The sequence below is a fragment of the Bombus fervidus genome, chromosome 8 (genome assembly GCF_041682495.2).
Source record: "Bombus fervidus isolate BK054 chromosome 8, iyBomFerv1, whole genome shotgun sequence".
Lineage (NCBI taxonomy): Eukaryota > Metazoa > Arthropoda > Insecta > Hymenoptera > Apidae > Bombus > Bombus fervidus.
The window spans coordinates 8,422,585-8,441,696 of NC_091524.1; the positions used below are offsets into that span (position 1 = coordinate 8,422,585).

Sequence of the window (19,112 nt, forward strand, 5' to 3'; positions counted from 1 at the left end):
TTGACCGGATCCGTTGCTTCTCCCTTTGCTTTCACCTTTTTAGAGCTTTGTTTGCCGTTTGTTCGAGAGATTGGTACGTCGCTAGCGCGATTTTTGGTATAGAGCTTCGAGAGCAGTCGTTGAGGGTGGTTTGTTTCCATGGTTGATTAAGATGGCTTTACGTAGTGATTGTCAAACGTGAGCGTTTTAGAGTTTGGATGTTTGAATTTTTTGCGACACGAATGATTTTTACCTCGCTTTGGTAAATAAACTTTCTTTTTTTAATCGGTCCACAATTTTTTATTCTTGCTACAGAGATTTGAAAATAATTGCGGTGGTTCTGCTAGGTTTGGTTGTTGTTTTTTTGGAACAGATGTTGGAATTTTCGGGAGCTCCAAAGACCTTTTCTCTGCTTTGGTTACCAAGATTTTAATCATAAAATCATGTAATCGTTCCTCGGTATTCTTGATTTTTCGTATAGAAGGGGAACATTTGGTTGGCTTTTCTCTGGCTAAGAAGTTCTCGAAATGTCGCATGCTGTCGTTCTAGTATTTTCCACGGAGTTTTGGGAGCTGTTGAGAACGGAGAAGAATGGAAGTAGAAGTTTGGCAGCGTTTTTAATTCTACGGTTAAATCAATGGTATAATTAACGGCTTTTAATTGCAGCGCAGACGGTAGAGTTTTCTTTCGATTCTTGTACCAAACTTTTGGAATCGTATGTGGTCGTTTTGCAATTCTGTTTATTATTAAATACTTGAGCACTAGGTGCGTAGTATTTCTAGTCGCGCTGTATATCACCCCCAGTCATAGCGCCAAAACACCAGGACGTTACCATTTTACACATCGTAGCATTCCAATTTATACAGTCTCTTACCATTCCAATACAAACTCTAATTTCCACTTCTTAATACAAATTTTTCTTTCAAAGAACCTATCCCCTTATCCCCTCAATTATTAATTCTCGCAAAAGGACAAATGACTTCTTTTCTACCTTCATTACAGATATTCGTCCAAAAAACTAGATAATCAAAGTACAAAATTATCGATTATCTACCATCGCTCGCACCATGAAACTTTCAGCAAAATTTCACGAAGAAATTATCGTTTGTCCGTTAACAAGCTTGAAACACGAGCGCGTTTAACTGCGTCCATACTTTTTCCCAGGGAACCGGTTCCAAGGGTAAGAAACTCTCGCTTCTCGTCACTCCATATCGCGCTATGATGTTTCAGCGAACAACTAGAGCTCTTAACGCGCTGCTTTTTCTTTTTCCCTTCCTTTTTTCTTTTTTATTTTTTCTCCCGGTCTGACCTATTTTCCAAGCTGGCTCGCGTTTTCTCCCGTCATCTTCGTTTCTTTTCCTTTCTGCCACCCCCGCCTTCCCTTCCCCACCTTCCCTTGTGCTCGAGCCTGCGTTGTCTTCCCCTTTTGTCCATCGTTTCTTACCTACGCCCCACGTTTTTTCCCTCGCGATTCCCACTCCGTTCATTCATTCATGTCCATCCAGTCACGACTGACTCGTTACTTTTCATTCGCTGACCTACATATCCCATCGTCTTTTATTTACGTATCCTTTGCGCCCCTATTCTCCTCTCCCTACAGCTCGATAAATGTATAAAATCGCTCCTTGCGTCCTATCATCTTGGTCCTTCAAGGTTTTCAATTGCGCCTCGAGCGTCGTACACACACGTTCGTTCGAATCACGCGTCGTTTAGCCTCGTGAAGGGCGAGGAAATCCTTGAATTCTTGCTGCTGCTGTGTGACTCAATGTGCACTTGCATGCGAGTCGAAGGGAAGATTTAATCTCGAATATATGACCTAAACGTAAACATTGTCGTCCTCTTTCAATTGTTCTTGAGCATCCTAAGTACTCGCTGCAAAATTTTCTTTATCCGGTCAGAAGTTTTTTTTTTGCGGATATCATTGCTTCGACTACTATTTGAAATTCGTGTGGAATTACCTGTACAGTGTTCGAAATAGTAAGAATTTTCTAGACTAAAATATTCTGAGAAGCAGCGATATTCGGACGCGTCGAATTTCGAAATTTTCATGTTCATCTGTCGGATCGTATATTCACGCATGAATTTGTAGCGGCAGCGAAGGAAACTCCTTGAAGAGTGAAATAAGTTCGGTCTGAGAAAGGACGCAAAAAATTTCCGATATTAGGGTACGACGTAATCGAGAGATATATAACGTCTTGGGACATGGAATCGTGTTATAACTGTAGCTACACCAACGTTATTCCATCTCTTGTCAAATTTTAGTTTATCGCTACCTTTACAATATCGTCCGTTCTTAAGAGAAAAATTCCTCTTGAAAGGACTATCGCACGAATTTGGAGAGTCAGTAGAATGAGAAGGTTGAACAGGCTTATTATCAGAAATATTACTTTGTTCGGCAAGATTTTAGCCTTTCTAAGTTTAATATCGACAAGTTCGAATCATCAACAATCTATACGCTAAACCACGATAAAGTATTTATTATTTTAATACGTCTGTGTACTTAACAAAACGATATATAAATTAGAAAAATTGGTCATCATTAATAGGTTAATCGGTAAAAGATCAGAGGAGAAACGGTTTTCGGGTGATCGAATCGATCGCTGATCGAACGACAAGCTGCTTAATTATTAATATTCGTGGGCCGAGTGCAATTTCATCCGGCGTCGGCAAGTAGGTCGCGGGACTGGTTTTGGCGCTCTTTGTTATTTATCGTGGCGCGATCGAGCACGCACGCTCGAAGAACTCCGAGAAAATGTCAACAGGGAGTAATCTCGATTGAAATTTGCTCGTTTCTTCGAGCCCGTGTCCCCGATGTCGCAGCCTGGTTACACGCGTACTTGTACGAACCGATGTAAGTACTCCGTGCATAGTAATCTATATCTGCGTGTAAAAGTATACACAAGCGGCCTTCTGTGTGTGGCCTTCTCATTATCGTGGGACTCGCGAATGATAAACGCAATCGACTCGAGTGACGATTTTTTTCCTTTTCCCTTCTTCGCGCTGACGAGGCCGTGCGAATCAAGCGTGCACACTGTTCCCGATCATGGTGTTTGCTCGTCGCGTGTGTAACTCGCCTTGCATCAGAAAGGACTTTTTTTGCTTCGACAAGCCTGTTTCTTCTTATTTATGAAAGCGGAAGGTTGCTTGGTAGATCGGTGCTTGTGACGCCATCGACCATAGTAGCTGAGCAGTGAATTATCAGGGCGTTTATCTTTCTTTGTGAATTTTTAAAGCATCTCCCTGGATAATTGTTCTTTGTTTTTAAGGTGGGTAATTTTCTGTTGTATATCGGATAATCTGGTTTCTTGGTCACCGATTCTACAGGATCTCTGTATTATTAAAGACGAAAGTTATCCGCAGTTTCTTTGCGAATGTACAAAAGATTTCATCCCCTAAGGATACTTTGCATGAGTTTTGGCAACAGAGAAATTTTACGCCGTAAACTAGCGCAGTGAACGTAACGAGTTCCTTTGCATATTGGAATTCATAATGCCCCGGCCGCTGTATCAGCGAAGGAAAAAAGTTATCTTCAAATTATATTCTCCTTTACGGATATAAGAAATTCCATCTGGTGAAGGTTCCTCCATGAATGTGAATGTTTTCCAAAGCTGTTTGGATCATTCACAGTTCTTGTACATAATTATTCTTGTATTTTCTAACAAAAATACGCAATTTAAAAAAATACGCGCACATGTTTCGTATAGCAGAATACTTTTGGTTTTCCTTTGTGTATAATTAATTAGAACTTGAACGTTCGCGCATAAAAGCTGCTTCTCTGAAGCATTATTTAATAAAAAATTATACGAATTTCAATTTCAATATGATTCTACCTAGCAACATACGCGCAAGTGTGTACGTAGCTGAAAGTTACTGGTAAAAGAAAAAACGAGCGTTCACAAAGAACCAACGTGTAGAATAAATCAAACAACTGTTTCAAGCAAAGCGTAACATTGATTTGACGATGCTGGCTGTCCATCCAAGTCTAATCAAACATCGACGAAATATCGCCATGGGAGCCCAATGGATATCGCGATTCGTTGATTTCAATCTGCGAAGGTTGTCTGCCGTAATTGGTAGATTTCTCGTTTCCGTTCGGCTTGTTGTAAACGCGCCACACTAGTGACAATGCTCGTAGCACGATACGCGATCGATTATTACCTTGTCTTCGTCTTAAATATCAGGGGAATTCCGTGAAAAGTTTTCGAAAATCTTCCGAAATAAAAGAAATGTTTGTCTAATCAACCTTCTGTCATTAATAATCTTAGAACTTTTATGAAATCTCGCGACATCTATAGAGTTGCTTTATGAAATTCCATTTTTACGAAGTAAAAAAAATTGTTTCAGTTAATCTTCTATGATCGATGACTTTGAAGATTTCACGAAGTGTCGTGTGGAATTTGTCGAATGTTTCACGACGAATTTTAGTTCTTTGGAATAAGAGAAATTCCGCGAAATAATCTTCTGTTATTGGATCATTTTAGAACTTTCACAAAATTTCACGAAGATCAATCGGTCGTAAATTGGCAATTTACTCTCAGGACAGATCAATCGAATAAAAACACAATGTCGAGTATGAAACATAATATTTATAAAATATGTAAATAGATTGTCCTGTTCTTCCGGTATTTTTTTTTTCAAATATTTTCGCAAATTTGAAGTGACATTTTCAGCGAATAATTCTACGACAATACGCATCGATTGCTGCAAACGTGGCTGCGAACGTCAAATTCGCTGAAATTAATCTAGCATAAAATTACAGTGACACACGCGTGTCATAATTAAAACTTATAAATGACACTTGGTGTGTACAAACGAGCTCGTAACGGACGAATTAACCGGTAGTGACGCAGCTGATTTCAGAAGGTTCGCAAATTTTAAACCACCTCATAATTTACTTTTGACAGTTACGAAAGCTTTCCCGTATTTTGACAAATTTCGATACGAACCAAACTCACCGTAATCAATAATGTATTTGAATGTATTTGAAGTTTTGGAAATTTTGCATTCCTCGATGAATGCAATTTCCACTTCGAAATCGTCATGGGGCTTTTCGATAATCTTTATCGAGTTAAGTAGAAATTTAAAGTGTCGAACATTTTTTACAGAAATTAACTATTCTTCCTAGTTAAAAGAAATCGTACCCAAGTACCATTTCGAAGGGGAAAAAAGAAAAAAATTAGAATTCTATTATCTTCTTTGCGGAATATTTGTTTCTCGTCATTCAGTTGGAAACGTGTAACCATTCTTTCGTGACAGCCTGTATAGCGTTACTTTACTTAAAAGATAAGAGATATTCTAATTTCTCTGAAATTATCCAGATATTTCTTCTTTATCTGTTATTGATAGTAAAAATACATTTGTCCGATATTTTTGTAAAGAAGACGCACACGTTTAAAATACAAAATAAAAAGAGAAATATATTTTTCAATTTCTACATTCAAATTTTTTAACATTTTACTCGTCTAAGAAAAACAGAAGACGAATACATTGGTCGTCTTTTGAATTACTTAATAAGTTAATTAAAATACATAAAAAAATAATAAATCAGCCACACCTGTGATTACACCGCAGGAATTCTACGGTGTTGAAGCAACGAGAAGTTAGTATTAATACGCGTAGCCAACGATAAATCATAACATCGAATGTTACTGTATACAAATTTTCGAAATAAACGAGAATCGAAGAACAATTCGCGATTGAAATATTCCGCTTTCTGGAACGCCATTTCGACGAATCGAAACGAGTGGAAACGAATCGAGTCGAAACGAAACGAGTTAGAGCAACGTGCTACCGACTTCCGTGCAAGTCGTCGCACGAGAAGCATTAGGTAAACACGTGTCGTCAGAATAATCGCGAGAAGATGCTCGATCGAAGGACAACGCAGGATGTCCTCGTATTATCATGTCGACTATTGATCAAATTCGATCGTCATACAGGTAAATAAATTTGTAGACAATTTTTGTAAAGATATCGTTGAATTTTGTTCAATTTTCAAGATGAATTTCACACTCGCGAAACGAATACGTAATATACACTCGTGACTTTTAACGTGGCGAAGGACGCGAGCAAATATTCCACATATTCTCGTGTTTCCAACGCTTCGTATTTCCGAAACATACATTTCTATAGTAACATAAATACTTTTATGTAAACTCTCACGTTTTTCAGTTAAACAATTCGCGCGTGATTCTTTGCAATCTGTTTGTTACGTTTCTGTATCACATTGTCTTAATATATATATTGAATTTGTTTGAATTGGAATAAGTTTTAATTAATGGTAGATTAAATACGGATTTATTTCAAACGTAAGGTTGCTTAAGAAATCTGGTAATTCGATTGAAATTGCTGAGGGCTCGACTCTTTCAGATACATGAAGCAATATTCGAAAAAGAAAGACGATTCAACACGATACTCGAAAATGATAGAAAGATCGTCGTTGGAAGTATAGCAATGGAGTTATCATTTCGATATATTGACTGACATTATTTTTGGTAAGAAATTCTCTCTTCGTTTCTATTATTAAAAAGTATTGCTAAAAGTATCGGTTTCGTTATTAAAGAAAATCAATCTGAACGTACTTCTCATTTTACACTCTAATATCATCGCGAAGTTGAAAGGTTAATACTTCTCATACGAGAAGTCAAGTTCCTAATGAATAATTTCGATGGAAGTTCGGTAACTTTTCAGTCCCATTATCAATCCCTGCAAAATTGTACCATTTCATAATTGGTCGTAATTAAACTGCGAACGTTTGTCGTAATTATAGATAGTTCGAAGATGCGAAGATACTCGCGATATGCAATAGCACGTGAAATATTCAGATCGAAGTATTTTATAACATATCGCGCGTTTAATCTTTTTTGGGAAACAAACTTTTATAATTGTCCGTTTCTTTATTTGCTTTCATAAGAATATGAATTTACGCAAAGATCCGCGGTTTAATCGTAAATTTAATTCGCAGTTTAATCCCAACTTGTTAATTTCGAATATGAGAACGAACAATCCCTTTCGAATTCTTTTGCTCGTAAAATAGTTGCACTAATTCGTCGAAGGAGTAGAAAAGAATAGAAATATTCGGCACGGAGATGCAATGCTCGTAAAACGCGCAAGCCGGAGCGATTAAAAACTTTTATGTCCGCGCAATATGACGCGGCGACTTGTTTTTGTCAGCCGGCCTATTTATACGCACCTTTTGGCAGCTACGCGAGAAACTTCGTCACGAGGATGCCGTTTCCGTTCCGTGGCTCCTTCGTCTTCCTCTTCTCTCGATAATTTACAGAGTTTCTGTCTCCTCTTCCTCCAACTTTCTTCTATTTTCTTACTTCCTACTTATGTGTCGTTTATTTTTGAATTTTTCTTTCTTTTTTTTTTTGTATTTGTAAGGAGATTAAGAAATTTCATAATTTTGTGCGAGTAATATAATAACATGGATTCTTTTTATTAAAATTAAAGTTTGATTATATTTCGGATTTTTTCGACAGGAGGATCGCGAAGGATTAAATATTAGCGTCGATATGTTAGCGTAATAATAACGATCTCAGGGATTTTCAAAATTATAGTTACATTATATTCAGGATATTTCGCAGGAGTAGACGTAGAGAATCAAATGTTCACGTCGGTATTTTAATAACAGCGATCTTGGATCGAACTCGATTAAATTTCGCATTTCCGTATACGTCGCAAAGATGCAAATATTCGCGTCGTCGATGCAAGAACAATAGTCTGCGATTAAATTACAGTTACATACGTGTACAGAGAAGATTTCCAACTTTTGAAACTTTTATAAAAGAATATGCAAAGATTTCGATTTAGCGGTATGATTGAAATATCCATCTTGAATATCCAATAATCTTTTAACGATAAACGGTGACTTCGTATTCAATTAAAACTATTAAATTAAAATTATAAAAGTAAAGATATAAACTTTCAAACTCTCCATTAAACGTTCAGAAAGAGAACACGCGAGAAGCTTCAACATCCACGTGAATGTTGAATCAATTTTGCAGAATTGTCGAACTTTCACGAATAGAACGTATAAAGAGTTCAATATTCGTGTCAGTAGCGTAATAATAGTAGTTTTATGTTGGCTATGGCTGGAAGATGGAAAGGATTGATGGGCAACGCCAGATGGCTGACTCGTATCGCGTTTCCCTGGATTCTGTCCGTGGATTACGCGAGTTTCGCCTGGGGATCTCGGTTTCGGCAGCTTACTCTGTTTATAGTTATGCACGTTTGTTTGGATCTCGAGCGTTGATGATCTGGACGCGCTGTGGAAAGCGAGATCACCGAGTTTTGTAAGCAGCCTTCTTGGACATTTACCGGAGATCGTGTTTCTTCCTTTTTTTTTTCTTTTTTCTTTTCCTTTTGCCAAACCATTTTGTTTCGAAGGATTTGCCAGAAGGAAGATTTATCGAATAGAGAAAAGCAATCAAACGATTCGATTGCTTTCCAAGTATCGCCTCCTTCTTCGTTCGTTCCTCTTTGTGAAACTGTTATATTCCTGCGGTTAAATATTTCAGTTTCGGTATAACGATTTTAAAGAGGATTTCATATATATATATATATATATACACGCTTGCCGGTTATGTTTCCGTTCCAAAGCAAAACAAGTTTTTCTGACTTCTGTTCTCTGTATACGTTTGAAACGTGTATATAGGTCGGCGAAAGAAATTTCCCAATGTTGCCATGCTCCAGCGTTTCGTATTGAAATGCACGGACTGATCATGAATTAATAATTTGTAGGCTGTGGATATTCATGCAAATTCATGTTTTACGCGAGCAAAACTTGAATAAAATTACGTTTTATCCTCTGAATGCTGTAACGCGTATGTACGTACTTTATTTCTTTCTTTATTAGGCGTTTTTCATTTGTATATTCGTGTTTATTTCATCCGTTGTTTTCGTATCTACAGTTAGTTAGCATAAATGCATAAACATCGGCAGCCGCGTAACTAGCAATAAAACGAATACACGCGTGTGTACTTTTCGAAAGCATACGTTATTTCCAATAGTCTGACACCCGAAGACCTGTTTCATTAAGAATCTGCATTAGCAAGAGTCACAAATACGATCAACTGTCTCATAAATATTCATTTATCGCGCTATCATAACCTTGCACTTTTTCGATTAGTTTGCATCTTCAAGACTATTTCTATTTGAAATCTTCGATACGAAGAATCGCAAATACGATTAGCTATGTCGTAAAAATCGATTCTATGTGTTACCATAAAAGAACAAATTCAGACAACCAATAAATTCCAAGAAATCCTCGTCAAATTTCTACGAACTTCGAGAGAAAGTTACGTAAATAAGTTCAGAGTATACTACGTATGTATACGGTGTATGAAAAAGATATTAGAGTGTATTAATGAAAAATGCAGTAAAACAAAAATGTGAACGAAGAATTCTTATTCGAGCTAAAACGAAGAATGGACATATCCGTGGTAACGGAGATATAAAAATGGCCATAAAACACGGAGGTTCATCTGAGCTTTGTTATTAGTTACAGGAAGTAACACAAGAGGAAATTAAAAGGCCGCGCCTGTATTAAAAATTAAACGTCAAATTAATTTCACAAATGTTTCGTAACTGGATTCGAGCACGTTGTTAAATGAAGATAATGGAAATTGATCGATATTCGAGTAACTAAAAACGTGACTTCGCTTAAAAATTGAAAATCTTAACAAAGATTGTCAATTCTTAACGAATCCCTTTTGTTTTTCTCGACTTCTCGATTAGTTTTCATTCATAGATACATTTAAATATAAATTAGAATTTAATCTCGCGAGGAAGATACTTCTGACGATGTCGTAATTATTTGAATCGATTTTTGTATGCGTTAAACATCAAAGCAAATATGTGATCTCGTCTTAGTTTCGCGTAAATCTTTTTTTGTAAGTTTTGGAGCTAGGTGATAAATGCGATGTAGTTGATATAATTCGTTTGTAAAAATCCGCAAATTTAGATATAATTAGGTAAATATAATTAAAATAATTATTATTACGTAAGGTTTATATTGCTGTCGTCTAGTAGCAACGATCATTGAAATTTGTAACTTAATGGAAAATTTTGTATACATTTCGAATTGACTTAATTTTTAAATTATGTATTATTTGGAATGAAATTGAACACTGTATATTGTAAATGTAACTAAGAATTGTATTCACATTATGTTAAATTATGTAATTTTAAACAATCGATTATTCTAATTAATGTAAGTTGTATTTCGACGGGACAATTTTAGATTTACCAACCTCATTTTATGATTTAATTTGATTGTTTAGATATATATAATTTCAAATAATTTGTATGTATTAACATAATAATTGTACAAATTTTAATAAGCAACAAATTAGTCTTACTTAATTAATTAAGATATACAACGTCTGTATGTACAGGTAGAAACAAACAATACCAAGATTTTCAAATCACGATTCCTTTTTACTAAATTAATTCATGGTTCTTTTTTTATACTTTTTGGATCACTGTTTTATTTGTTTTTACAATTTGATTGTTATTAGAATATTAGCATTATTCAACTATTGTCTACTTCGACTTTTACGATTTTTATGCTTTGAACGTGATTTTTGGTTAATCCGAAACCGTTGCTTGTTTCTATCTCCTTTTTAAATTTCGTCGAATGTTTATGAGCGTTTTGTAAACTTCAAAAATATTTTTCTTTTATTCATTATTGTACTTAGCTGATGAAGATATAATGTTATTATAACATCAATCATCCCTTGAAAGATTGTTAAACAGTTGGTAGCACAAGTTAAAATATTGTATATTTGTTTCACTCGCATGATTGACTAATTCTTCTGCTATATTGATATAATTTTTAGATTGTATCTGTAGTTAGCATTACAAGGAATACATCCAGATTCGACTGAAGCATTTTCTGATCACTGCACACCCATTTTCCTACAATTTCTACCGTTTCACCGTTTCAGTCCCTTTCGCGTTTTCCTTCAAAACATTCGTAGAAAACTCTCTAATGTCGATCGAGATATCGCAGAATACATACGGTACAATATATTTTCAGAATCGTATTTCGGGTTTAACGTAACTACCATGTGAAAATATTAATAATTCCGAATTTTAATACGCAAAATAAGAGGAAAGTTAGTTGAAATTTTGAAGGTGAACCTTCTTAATGGTCTAAAAATTCAGAACATTATTCTTGCAACTTCATTGCAAAAGTAGAAACAATTGACCTCGCTGTCAGTAATTTCGTTCGTTTCACAGTCCTTTAAATGGAAAATAAATCTTCTTCTCGGATTAAAGATCGACAGCGTTATTCGACCAACTGATTTCTGAACCTATCATCCTCGACCATTAAGGTTACCGATATTTGATCGCACTTTGACTGACGTGCGATCGATTAATAGGCAGCTTTTCACAAATTGAAATTTAATATCGTCTACAAGACTTTATGGAAATTCGACATGCGCTGCAACCCACGAGAAAACGGTTCTGCTGCGCCGGAAACTTCCTTTGAAAGAGATGAAACGATTCTTTAAAGTTTCGAACGATTCTTATTCATGAGATACAACGCGGAGCATAGTTCTCGAAAACAGTAGCGAAACAGTGTTGCAACGTTTCTAGTCTGTTAAAGCGTATAGACGGTGCGCTGTATCTTGCCTTCGAATTTTATATAATTTTTTTGGCCAGAAACAGTGGCTGCCGAGCCTCTCGAGACGATACTATTCTAATCCGAAAAGTTTTATCGTGCTTTCGGTATCTCTCGCAAGGATCGTGGGAAAAATAGGAAGTTGGCCAGCTTTAAGCAAGCGGTTTCGTCCGGTTTGAGCAAATTTTCTTCAGGACCAAAAGATATTCCCCCTCTGCCCCCGAGTGATTTGTTTTACTTGAAATTTTGATCAACCGGATACGTTGGTGTCTTTGTTTTAATCAGGTTGGTACTTAGTGACTTGTTTTGAACTAGAAAAACTAACCTACAATTTATCTGAATATATTTTAACACGTTAACTGTATCTGTTTTTAGAAATTTCTATAATCGTAAAATAAAAAATTAATGAAGACAAATTAGTTTTAGTTAGATAGATTTTAATACTTGACGCGATTCAGGTTAGATGGCTGGAGAACAAGTAATCCTTAGAAAATTAATTAACAGCGAACTTTGATGAATACTGGAACGTTGGTATTATATATAGGAAAGAAGTTGGACGAAAAGATAAAAATCGATAAGGGATTTGGATAAAAATTTGACAATTTGCGTTGTAAATAAGAAGCTTGGTGCAAAAAGAAAGATCGCATAGAGAAAATATTTTATTTCTGTTAGTGATTTAGCTAGTACAGCATTAGTTCAGGATTGATACTGGGAATTATCTATTATAATATATGTTATATTATAAATATAGCATATTTAGTTGTGAATTATAGCTACATGATCGATGATATCTCAAGATAAAATTAATTTTAATTAATTTTATAATTGCAACAGTCTTACTTAAATGTACCTCGGTTTCAAAAACAAGCGGTCAAACCAGCTTATTATGTACGTATTTCCAGTGAATTTGGCAATGGAAAAGAAGCAGCATATTACAAATCGTAAAGGTAATTCGATATTAAAGACAAGAAGCGAGAGCAGTTGATCATAGAAATGGAAGAGCTAACCAATCGCAGGTAACCAAACTATCCAATTACAATCCAACTCGTCTGTCTACACCAATTAACCACGAGTTGCCATACACACCACAACCAACCACGAACCAACGCAAACCACTGTGCTCGACCAATTAATTCACCGTTTCAATACGCAACAACTTCACTGTACCGTCGTTATTTTATTTACGTTGCAAACGGCGAGTCTTCCAACATCTTCAAACTCGACCGAACCAAAAGCGAAAGTTACGCTTCTCATATTCGTATTGATGTTTGTATGGTGAAAGTTGCACCGTATCATGTCATCGAACGACGTTTGCTACGATTCTTCATCGTTGTTGAAGAGAAAGACTGAAATGGAGAACAGTGACGAGGAGGAACGAACAGAGGGGAAGGACAAATATCGCAAACTGTGGAAAACTTTGGACGCTCCTTTGGTCGATCGCGACGATAACTTATACGTAGCTGTTCGTCAGAGCTTGCACAAAGTTAATCAAGTTTCACAAAATTCCACGTCCCCGCTAAAAAACGCTGAAGCTGGGAATAGAAGTGGAGTGTCGCAGGAATCGAGCATGGGAAGATTTTCCACCATCAAGGCGTTCTTTGATATGGGCCAGGAGGAGGAAACAAGATACACATGTAGGACCACCATAATGGGCAAGCTGAAGAGGGTGCTGGAGTTGAGAAAACGAGAAGCGAGTTCCATGGGTTGTTTGACGTGATACAATTTTTTTTTAAATTTTGTTCTCGTTTGCATAATAATTTCATTTGGTCTACGAGAGTTTGAATGTCACGTGGTCAGATTGGTATATTGTATTGTATGGTATTATGTGGGATCGTAATTAATACGATACATTGTGGACAACAATGCGTTGTGAATAGATGTTTGAAATGTGTTTGGTCGTCACTCTAATGGAAAATTTGACCTGCAAGTGTGTTCGACTTAATAGAATTTCTTCTTAATTTTGTTTTTATTTCAATGATAGGTTTATCTAATTTGTGAAAGTTTGAATGTTACATAATCAGGTTGTTATATAGGGTGGTGAAGGAATGTATAATACATGTAACTTTTGTAATTAATGTGATACATTGTGGACGATAATGCGTTGTGAACAGACGTTTGAAACGTATTTGATTAATAGAAAATTGCAACAACAAGCGTTTGACTTGATGGAATTTCTTCTTAATTTTCCTTTCGTTTGGATAATAAGCTTATCTAGTTTATGAGAGTTTGAATGTCACGTGATCAAAGTGATACATGGCATGAAAGAGATATGTATAATAGATGTAGGTTTTGTGGTTGATATAATACAATGTGGATAACGGTGCATTGTGAATAGATGTTTGAAACGGATTTCGTTGTCATTTCAATTGCAAATTGGCGTAGCAAGTGTTGATCGTTGTGTAGCAAGGTTTGCCTTTGTAGTGGCATAGGTTTATGTGTTATGGATAATACGTTACAGAAGAACATAATATTGCAAGATTATTTGATTATTTCGTTTAATCGAATATTCTGATTGTTGCATGTTAATATTAATATTGGCATAGAGAAGAAATTAGGGATGCAGGTTTTAAAGTTAGGTTCATGCATTCTGTATATATATATATACAAAAGATTTGAAAGAGATGAACATGTAGATTTATGATACTACGATGAACATTCTGTTTTCATTCCTTTTGCGATCTGAAGTTCTTCGGTAAACTTTATCATCGCTTCCTTTCTTCGTTGCTACCAGCTTATCTAGAATATACTATCATAACCGTGAGCTGCATTTTTATCTCCAGTTGTAGAGCTTTCGAGACTACTAAATTATAAGACAAATATTTCCACGATCCTTGAACCTTCTACTTTTTCAAACAAAATAAAAAAACAAAAATGTATCTTCGCTTCGCAGAATCAACGACGAACGGTTTGAGAAAAGACATAAACGGCAATATAATATCAGACTAGAAGAGAACTACGAAGGGACTTGAAAGCTACTGTCGTTCTATGATCAGCGGAAGGAAATCATCGAAGGAAACAAACTGTTCAAGAATCTACCGCTGTTTTATCGGATAATCCTCGCAAACGTGGGACACGAGCAAAATTATATTTTAATTCCATCTTTTGATTGTTTGATCGGGAAACGATATCGTGAAACTCGGAAATACGAAACAACACGAGCTCATTTTTTAGTATACGGTTAAAATTATTTGCGAGGTTCAGACAAAAAATCTTATAGGTATACATACTTCAATTTGGGAAAACTAGAGTTATTTTGACTAGAGTTATCGGAATACAAGGATTATTATTTACACTATAATAGGTATATTTATTCGTATTTTTATTTTCTCAGCAGTAACATGTATTCTTCTTTGTTTTGCTTAAAGTAATAGCGAATCCTTTTATTATTTTCCATTAGTTGTTTTTAAGTTATAACAAAAATACGCTGAAGAGGAATATCAGGAAAGAGAATTTCTGGTATTTCTAGCATTAAATTCTTAAATATAATAAAGACATGTTATTATACGTACTCATAAATATTTGGGAATCTATAGCAAAGTTGCCCAAATAAATACGGATATCTTGTATTTAAATTCATACGCCGGTTTTAGAAAAATATTCGCGCTTGTGCCATTTTCTCATCGATTGGTCGAACATTGGTCAACCGTTGTCTATTGAAGATTTATTTGCACGCTGCGATTATTCGCCAATTCACAACTAGCTCGATAATAAAGTTGTCACGACGAAGTTAACGAGGTACGGCGATGGAATGAAAATTAAGTAAGTTTTTCTTAGAAAGATCTTGGCAACGGAAGACGTTGAATGATAAAGGTGATTTATGACATTGTGTATGATTTTAATAAATTTTCTGCGACGTTTGTAATTCTGACTTCTTCATTCTGGAAAACCTGGCTTGTTTAATGAGATGGATATATCTGGTCCAATGTTGTTTCAATATAGTTAAGCTCTTCCCGAGAAAGAACATATATGTAGTTGTAAAAATACTTGTAATTTGGTTCCAAACAAATTTTTGTTTCTGCTTCAATCAAGTGACATTATATATGATAATATATTATAAATAGATATTTATAAACCTTCCTTTATATAATTTATACACTGCTTCTTTTAACAAGAAAAAAAGAAGATAACCTTCTAGAAGGTTTTTACTATAAACGTATCTGTGACATCTGTTAGGCTAAATTATTACGAGAGCTGAATAAATTTCTCCTCAAAATACTTAAAACAATCAAAGAATCGCGTTCTTGAATGATGTTAAAGAAATGATCAACTGAAATGTTAACAACCATTTTACATCTGGAAAACATATCAGTAAGCTTTGTCAAACAAATTAGCAGCAATAAGGATCAACAATCGTCTTACAGTACAAAGAAACTAGCTATCCGTCAACGAGTAAATACACAACGAATAATAAAAAAAGTTGAAAACATAATCTTTTGTAACCAATCGACGTTAATTAAAACTCTTCGTTTGGAGTAAGGTAAACGTCAACCAACAAAATTAAAGGAACATCGGCAACGTTCTCCAATCAATTAACAGCGACAAGGAAAAGAAATTTCCATTGGACGATCGGAACACCAATTCAAATCGGACTCCAACGTCGATGTAAACGTTCTCCCAACCCATTTTAACCGTCTAAACTGAAATCGTCAACCGTTCTTTCCCAACACTTTTCACTGTTTAGTATTATTTCGTATTATCAACGTGGCTGATCTTTCTATCGGTTCTAGAATTCGTTGGTTCGCGACGTGCCTTAGATGTAAGTGACTGGTTTCGTTTGCGCATCGTCGTGTATTGTCGCTGAGATTGTACTTGCAGAAGAAACAAAGGAGTTTTGTTGTCTCAGCGTGCGCGTAGAAACCGTTAACTATTGGTTCGTACGAGGTCCGTGATACTCGTCAACCGAATTTCGTCCGACCTTTCTGTCAATAGAAGGATTATTTTCACTTTGCGAGACGAATAATAGGTAACAAATAATAAATAATAAATTCCACGGAGTAATACATACGAGTATTTAAGACTAGAGGTTTATTATTATTATTTAAGACGTCCAAAAGGAAAGAACGTAATGGAACAATAATAGAAATATTAATAAATAACAGAGGCTATTTAAATAATATATGATTATTGATATATAAGTAATAGATATAATTATCGATATTATAAATAGTAATTAATCAAAATAAGAGAAGAAACAATCCAACAACCAAGATTCAAGATGTCTGAAGAAAACCGTAGTGAGACCTATCGTTTGCCCGTGGATTCCTTCGATTCACCGGATTTGTCTCCATCCGACACATACAACACTCCAAATCCGACGCCTTCGAAATTTTATACAGAATCGAGTCCCAGCATGAGTGGTCTGATAGAAAAGTTGAGACGATTGCGAGTGAAGACGCCCGTGGCACCCAGGGTACCCTTTCCTACTCCCGTTAAACTATCTCCCACTGATTCTTCCGAGTTATCAACGAACGAAAACACCGATCTACCCATCTGTAGTGGGCCTGATCTGATGAAGATGTTAGAAATGCATATCAATACGCGTTTATCTATTTCTAATGAACGATACAATTCAATTCACGACAGCTACAGTATCGACGACGAAACGTTGAAGACGGTGCTAGCCAAAGAACACGAACGTCGTCAGATGGAAAATTGGGAATTAGACAGGGAGAAATTAGTTGAAGGGAAGAGCGAGACGACCTTCAGTCCGCTTTTAAGTCGCCGTTTGAAGAGAAATCGAAAGTTCTTCGCGGAAATCCCACCTCATCAAGAAATTGATTCACCGCAGTCAAGTGCGGACAATTCTCTCCGGGTTGAAACTGGTTCACCTCTGTCAATCGAGTATTCCGCGGAATGTGAGTTAATTCGTCATGAAGATGAACTGGCATTCTTGTCACATAACTTGCACAACATCTCTGGAGCGTTTTCTAAATACTTGTTTAATAGAGATATTATGGAAAGCGAAATTAGTGACAAAGAGAGTAATGCGAAATTGGAAACGGATATATTGATAGAAGAAGAGAAATTTAGGGATGCTATAGACATTTACTTGGGAGATTCCCTGAGCCACGAGCAGAAAGAGATAGTGTTCGATAGCTATATGAATAGCATTAATTTGAACAAAGATGAAGATTTTATCAACTCTAGTAACAATAACCACATAGTGTCTAAACAGAATCCTGAAGCGAACGGAGAGGACGATCGTGTTTGTAAGTTCTCGTCTAGGGTTTCTTCGAAGGATTTGGCTGAGGGTGAAAGGGAAGCGAATTTGGAGGTTAAAGTGGTCGAAGAGAAGATCGTGGATGAGAATATGTCCAAAGAAGAAGAAAGAATCGTGTCTCCAAAAAGAACGTATAAGAACGAAGATATTGTATCTCCTAATAGAGACGTTTTTCTTAAAAAAAGTTGCTCCGAATCCGATATTTCAAACAGTCCTAAAATCAACGATCTCGTTATATCCGAAGAGTATATCAAAAGATTGGATAGATCTCAATCGATGACGGACGAAATAGCACGCGCCGGGTCCTACTCAGAGCTATCAGCGAATTTTGATATGCAGATCGAAGAGAGGGATACTGACGCTTCCAAATTGATAGATTCTTTTGATGCAACTAGTGATCGTGAAAGCTCTGATAACCCCATAGATTTTTCGACAGTTCCTGTACAGAAATCGTCGGACTCGGTTGATTCTTTGACGAGTCCAAAAGAAGATACAAATGATGATCAAAGAGATTCAAAATCATCTACTAGTGACAAGTGTACCGAAGATTCGAATAAAAGCGGTGAAGATAATTTTATGAGCGTTTATTATTCAGCTAGCTCTCGTGGAAGCATTGATTTAAACGAACCTCTCAGTGAAGTAGACAATACAAAGAATTCTTCTATCGATTCGATTGAACGAGAGTTGTCGACAGACACGAATCATAAAGATTATAGTTCATTGCCTGACGAAGAAGATGAAGTTTTCGAAAATTTTGGTTTGGTCGATACTTTTAAGAAGGATGCCTGTTTCCAATCGTTTCTGAGAAGAGTGATGAAGAGAGGATGGATACGTTCGATCAGAAAATCGAGGAGTTCGCCAGAGATAATGGATGCTGAAAATGATATAAATGATAAGGAGAAATCAAAGGAAGCGAAGAAGGAAGATATGCCGTCTGCGTCGATGCAGAAAAATGACAGTGATGTAAAATCGACGAAGTATTACAAAAAGGAAAAATCTCTGAAAATAAAATTTAAGAAGCACCAGCCTAAGATATTGAAAGAGAGAAATCCAGGTAATCCGTATCGTGTCTTTCGTTGATTTGTTTTAGAAAAAGATGAAGAAATTTAGTCTCGTCGCGTTGTATAAAATTTAGTTAATTGTTGGAAAATGTACAATTGCAGATGTGTCGGAAATTTGTGTATAATATTTTTATTTGAAATTTATATTGCGAATCGCAGGATTAGGAATTGACATGAGAGAAATTGGTATGCAATTGGAAATTATTGAGATTAGAATCATAGC

The 19,112-nt window shown here is 35.9% G+C and overlaps 2 protein-coding genes and 1 long non-coding RNA gene across 7 annotated transcripts in view; all 3 read left to right on the top strand.

Moving 5' to 3' along the window:
- Nucleotides 1–5,559: 5,559 nt before the first annotated feature.
- LOC139989871 (uncharacterized) lies at nucleotides 5,560–10,613 on the top strand. The gene is made up of 3 exons (XR_011800423.1): nucleotides 5,560–5,915; nucleotides 6,346–6,470; nucleotides 9,396–10,613. It is a non-coding gene; the product is annotated as an uncharacterized lncRNA (long non-coding RNA).
- A 2,081-nt stretch (nucleotides 10,614–12,694) lies between these two features.
- Nucleotides 12,695–15,470, top strand: LOC141445816 (uncharacterized). Its single transcript, XM_074111878.1, has 2 exons — nucleotides 12,695–13,311; nucleotides 14,499–15,470. The coding sequence occupies exons 1-2, from the start codon at nucleotides 12,903–12,905 to the stop codon at nucleotides 14,552–14,554; spliced, it is 465 nt and encodes a 154-aa protein (XP_073967979.1). The 5' UTR covers nucleotides 12,695–12,902; the 3' UTR covers nucleotides 14,555–15,470.
- Nucleotides 15,471–16,581: 1,111 nt separating this feature from the next.
- LOC139990156 (uncharacterized) overlaps nucleotides 16,582–19,112 on the top strand; it is a 150,565-nt gene continuing 148,034 nt past the window's right edge. For 4 of the 5 annotated variants that reach the window (XM_072009130.1, XM_072009129.1, XM_072009127.1 and 1 more), the window contains exon 1: nucleotides 16,582–18,882. In XM_072009130.1, coding sequence (XP_071865231.1) covers nucleotides 16,824–18,882 — 2,059 coding nt within the window. In that variant the 5' untranslated portion in view covers nucleotides 16,582–16,823. The remainder of the gene's footprint in view (nucleotides 18,883–19,112) is intronic. The other variant, XM_072009131.1, reaches the window with a different exon arrangement.

Coding starts and splice junctions, on each gene's coding strand:
- LOC141445816 (XM_074111878.1), top strand. CDS start 12,903: ATGTCATCGAACGACGTTTGCTACGATTCTTCATCGTTGTTGAAGAGA. Junction 13,312..14,498: donor ACGAGAAGCGAGTTCCATGG/GTTGTTTGACGT, acceptor TTCGCTTCGCAG/AATCAACGACGAACGGTTTG.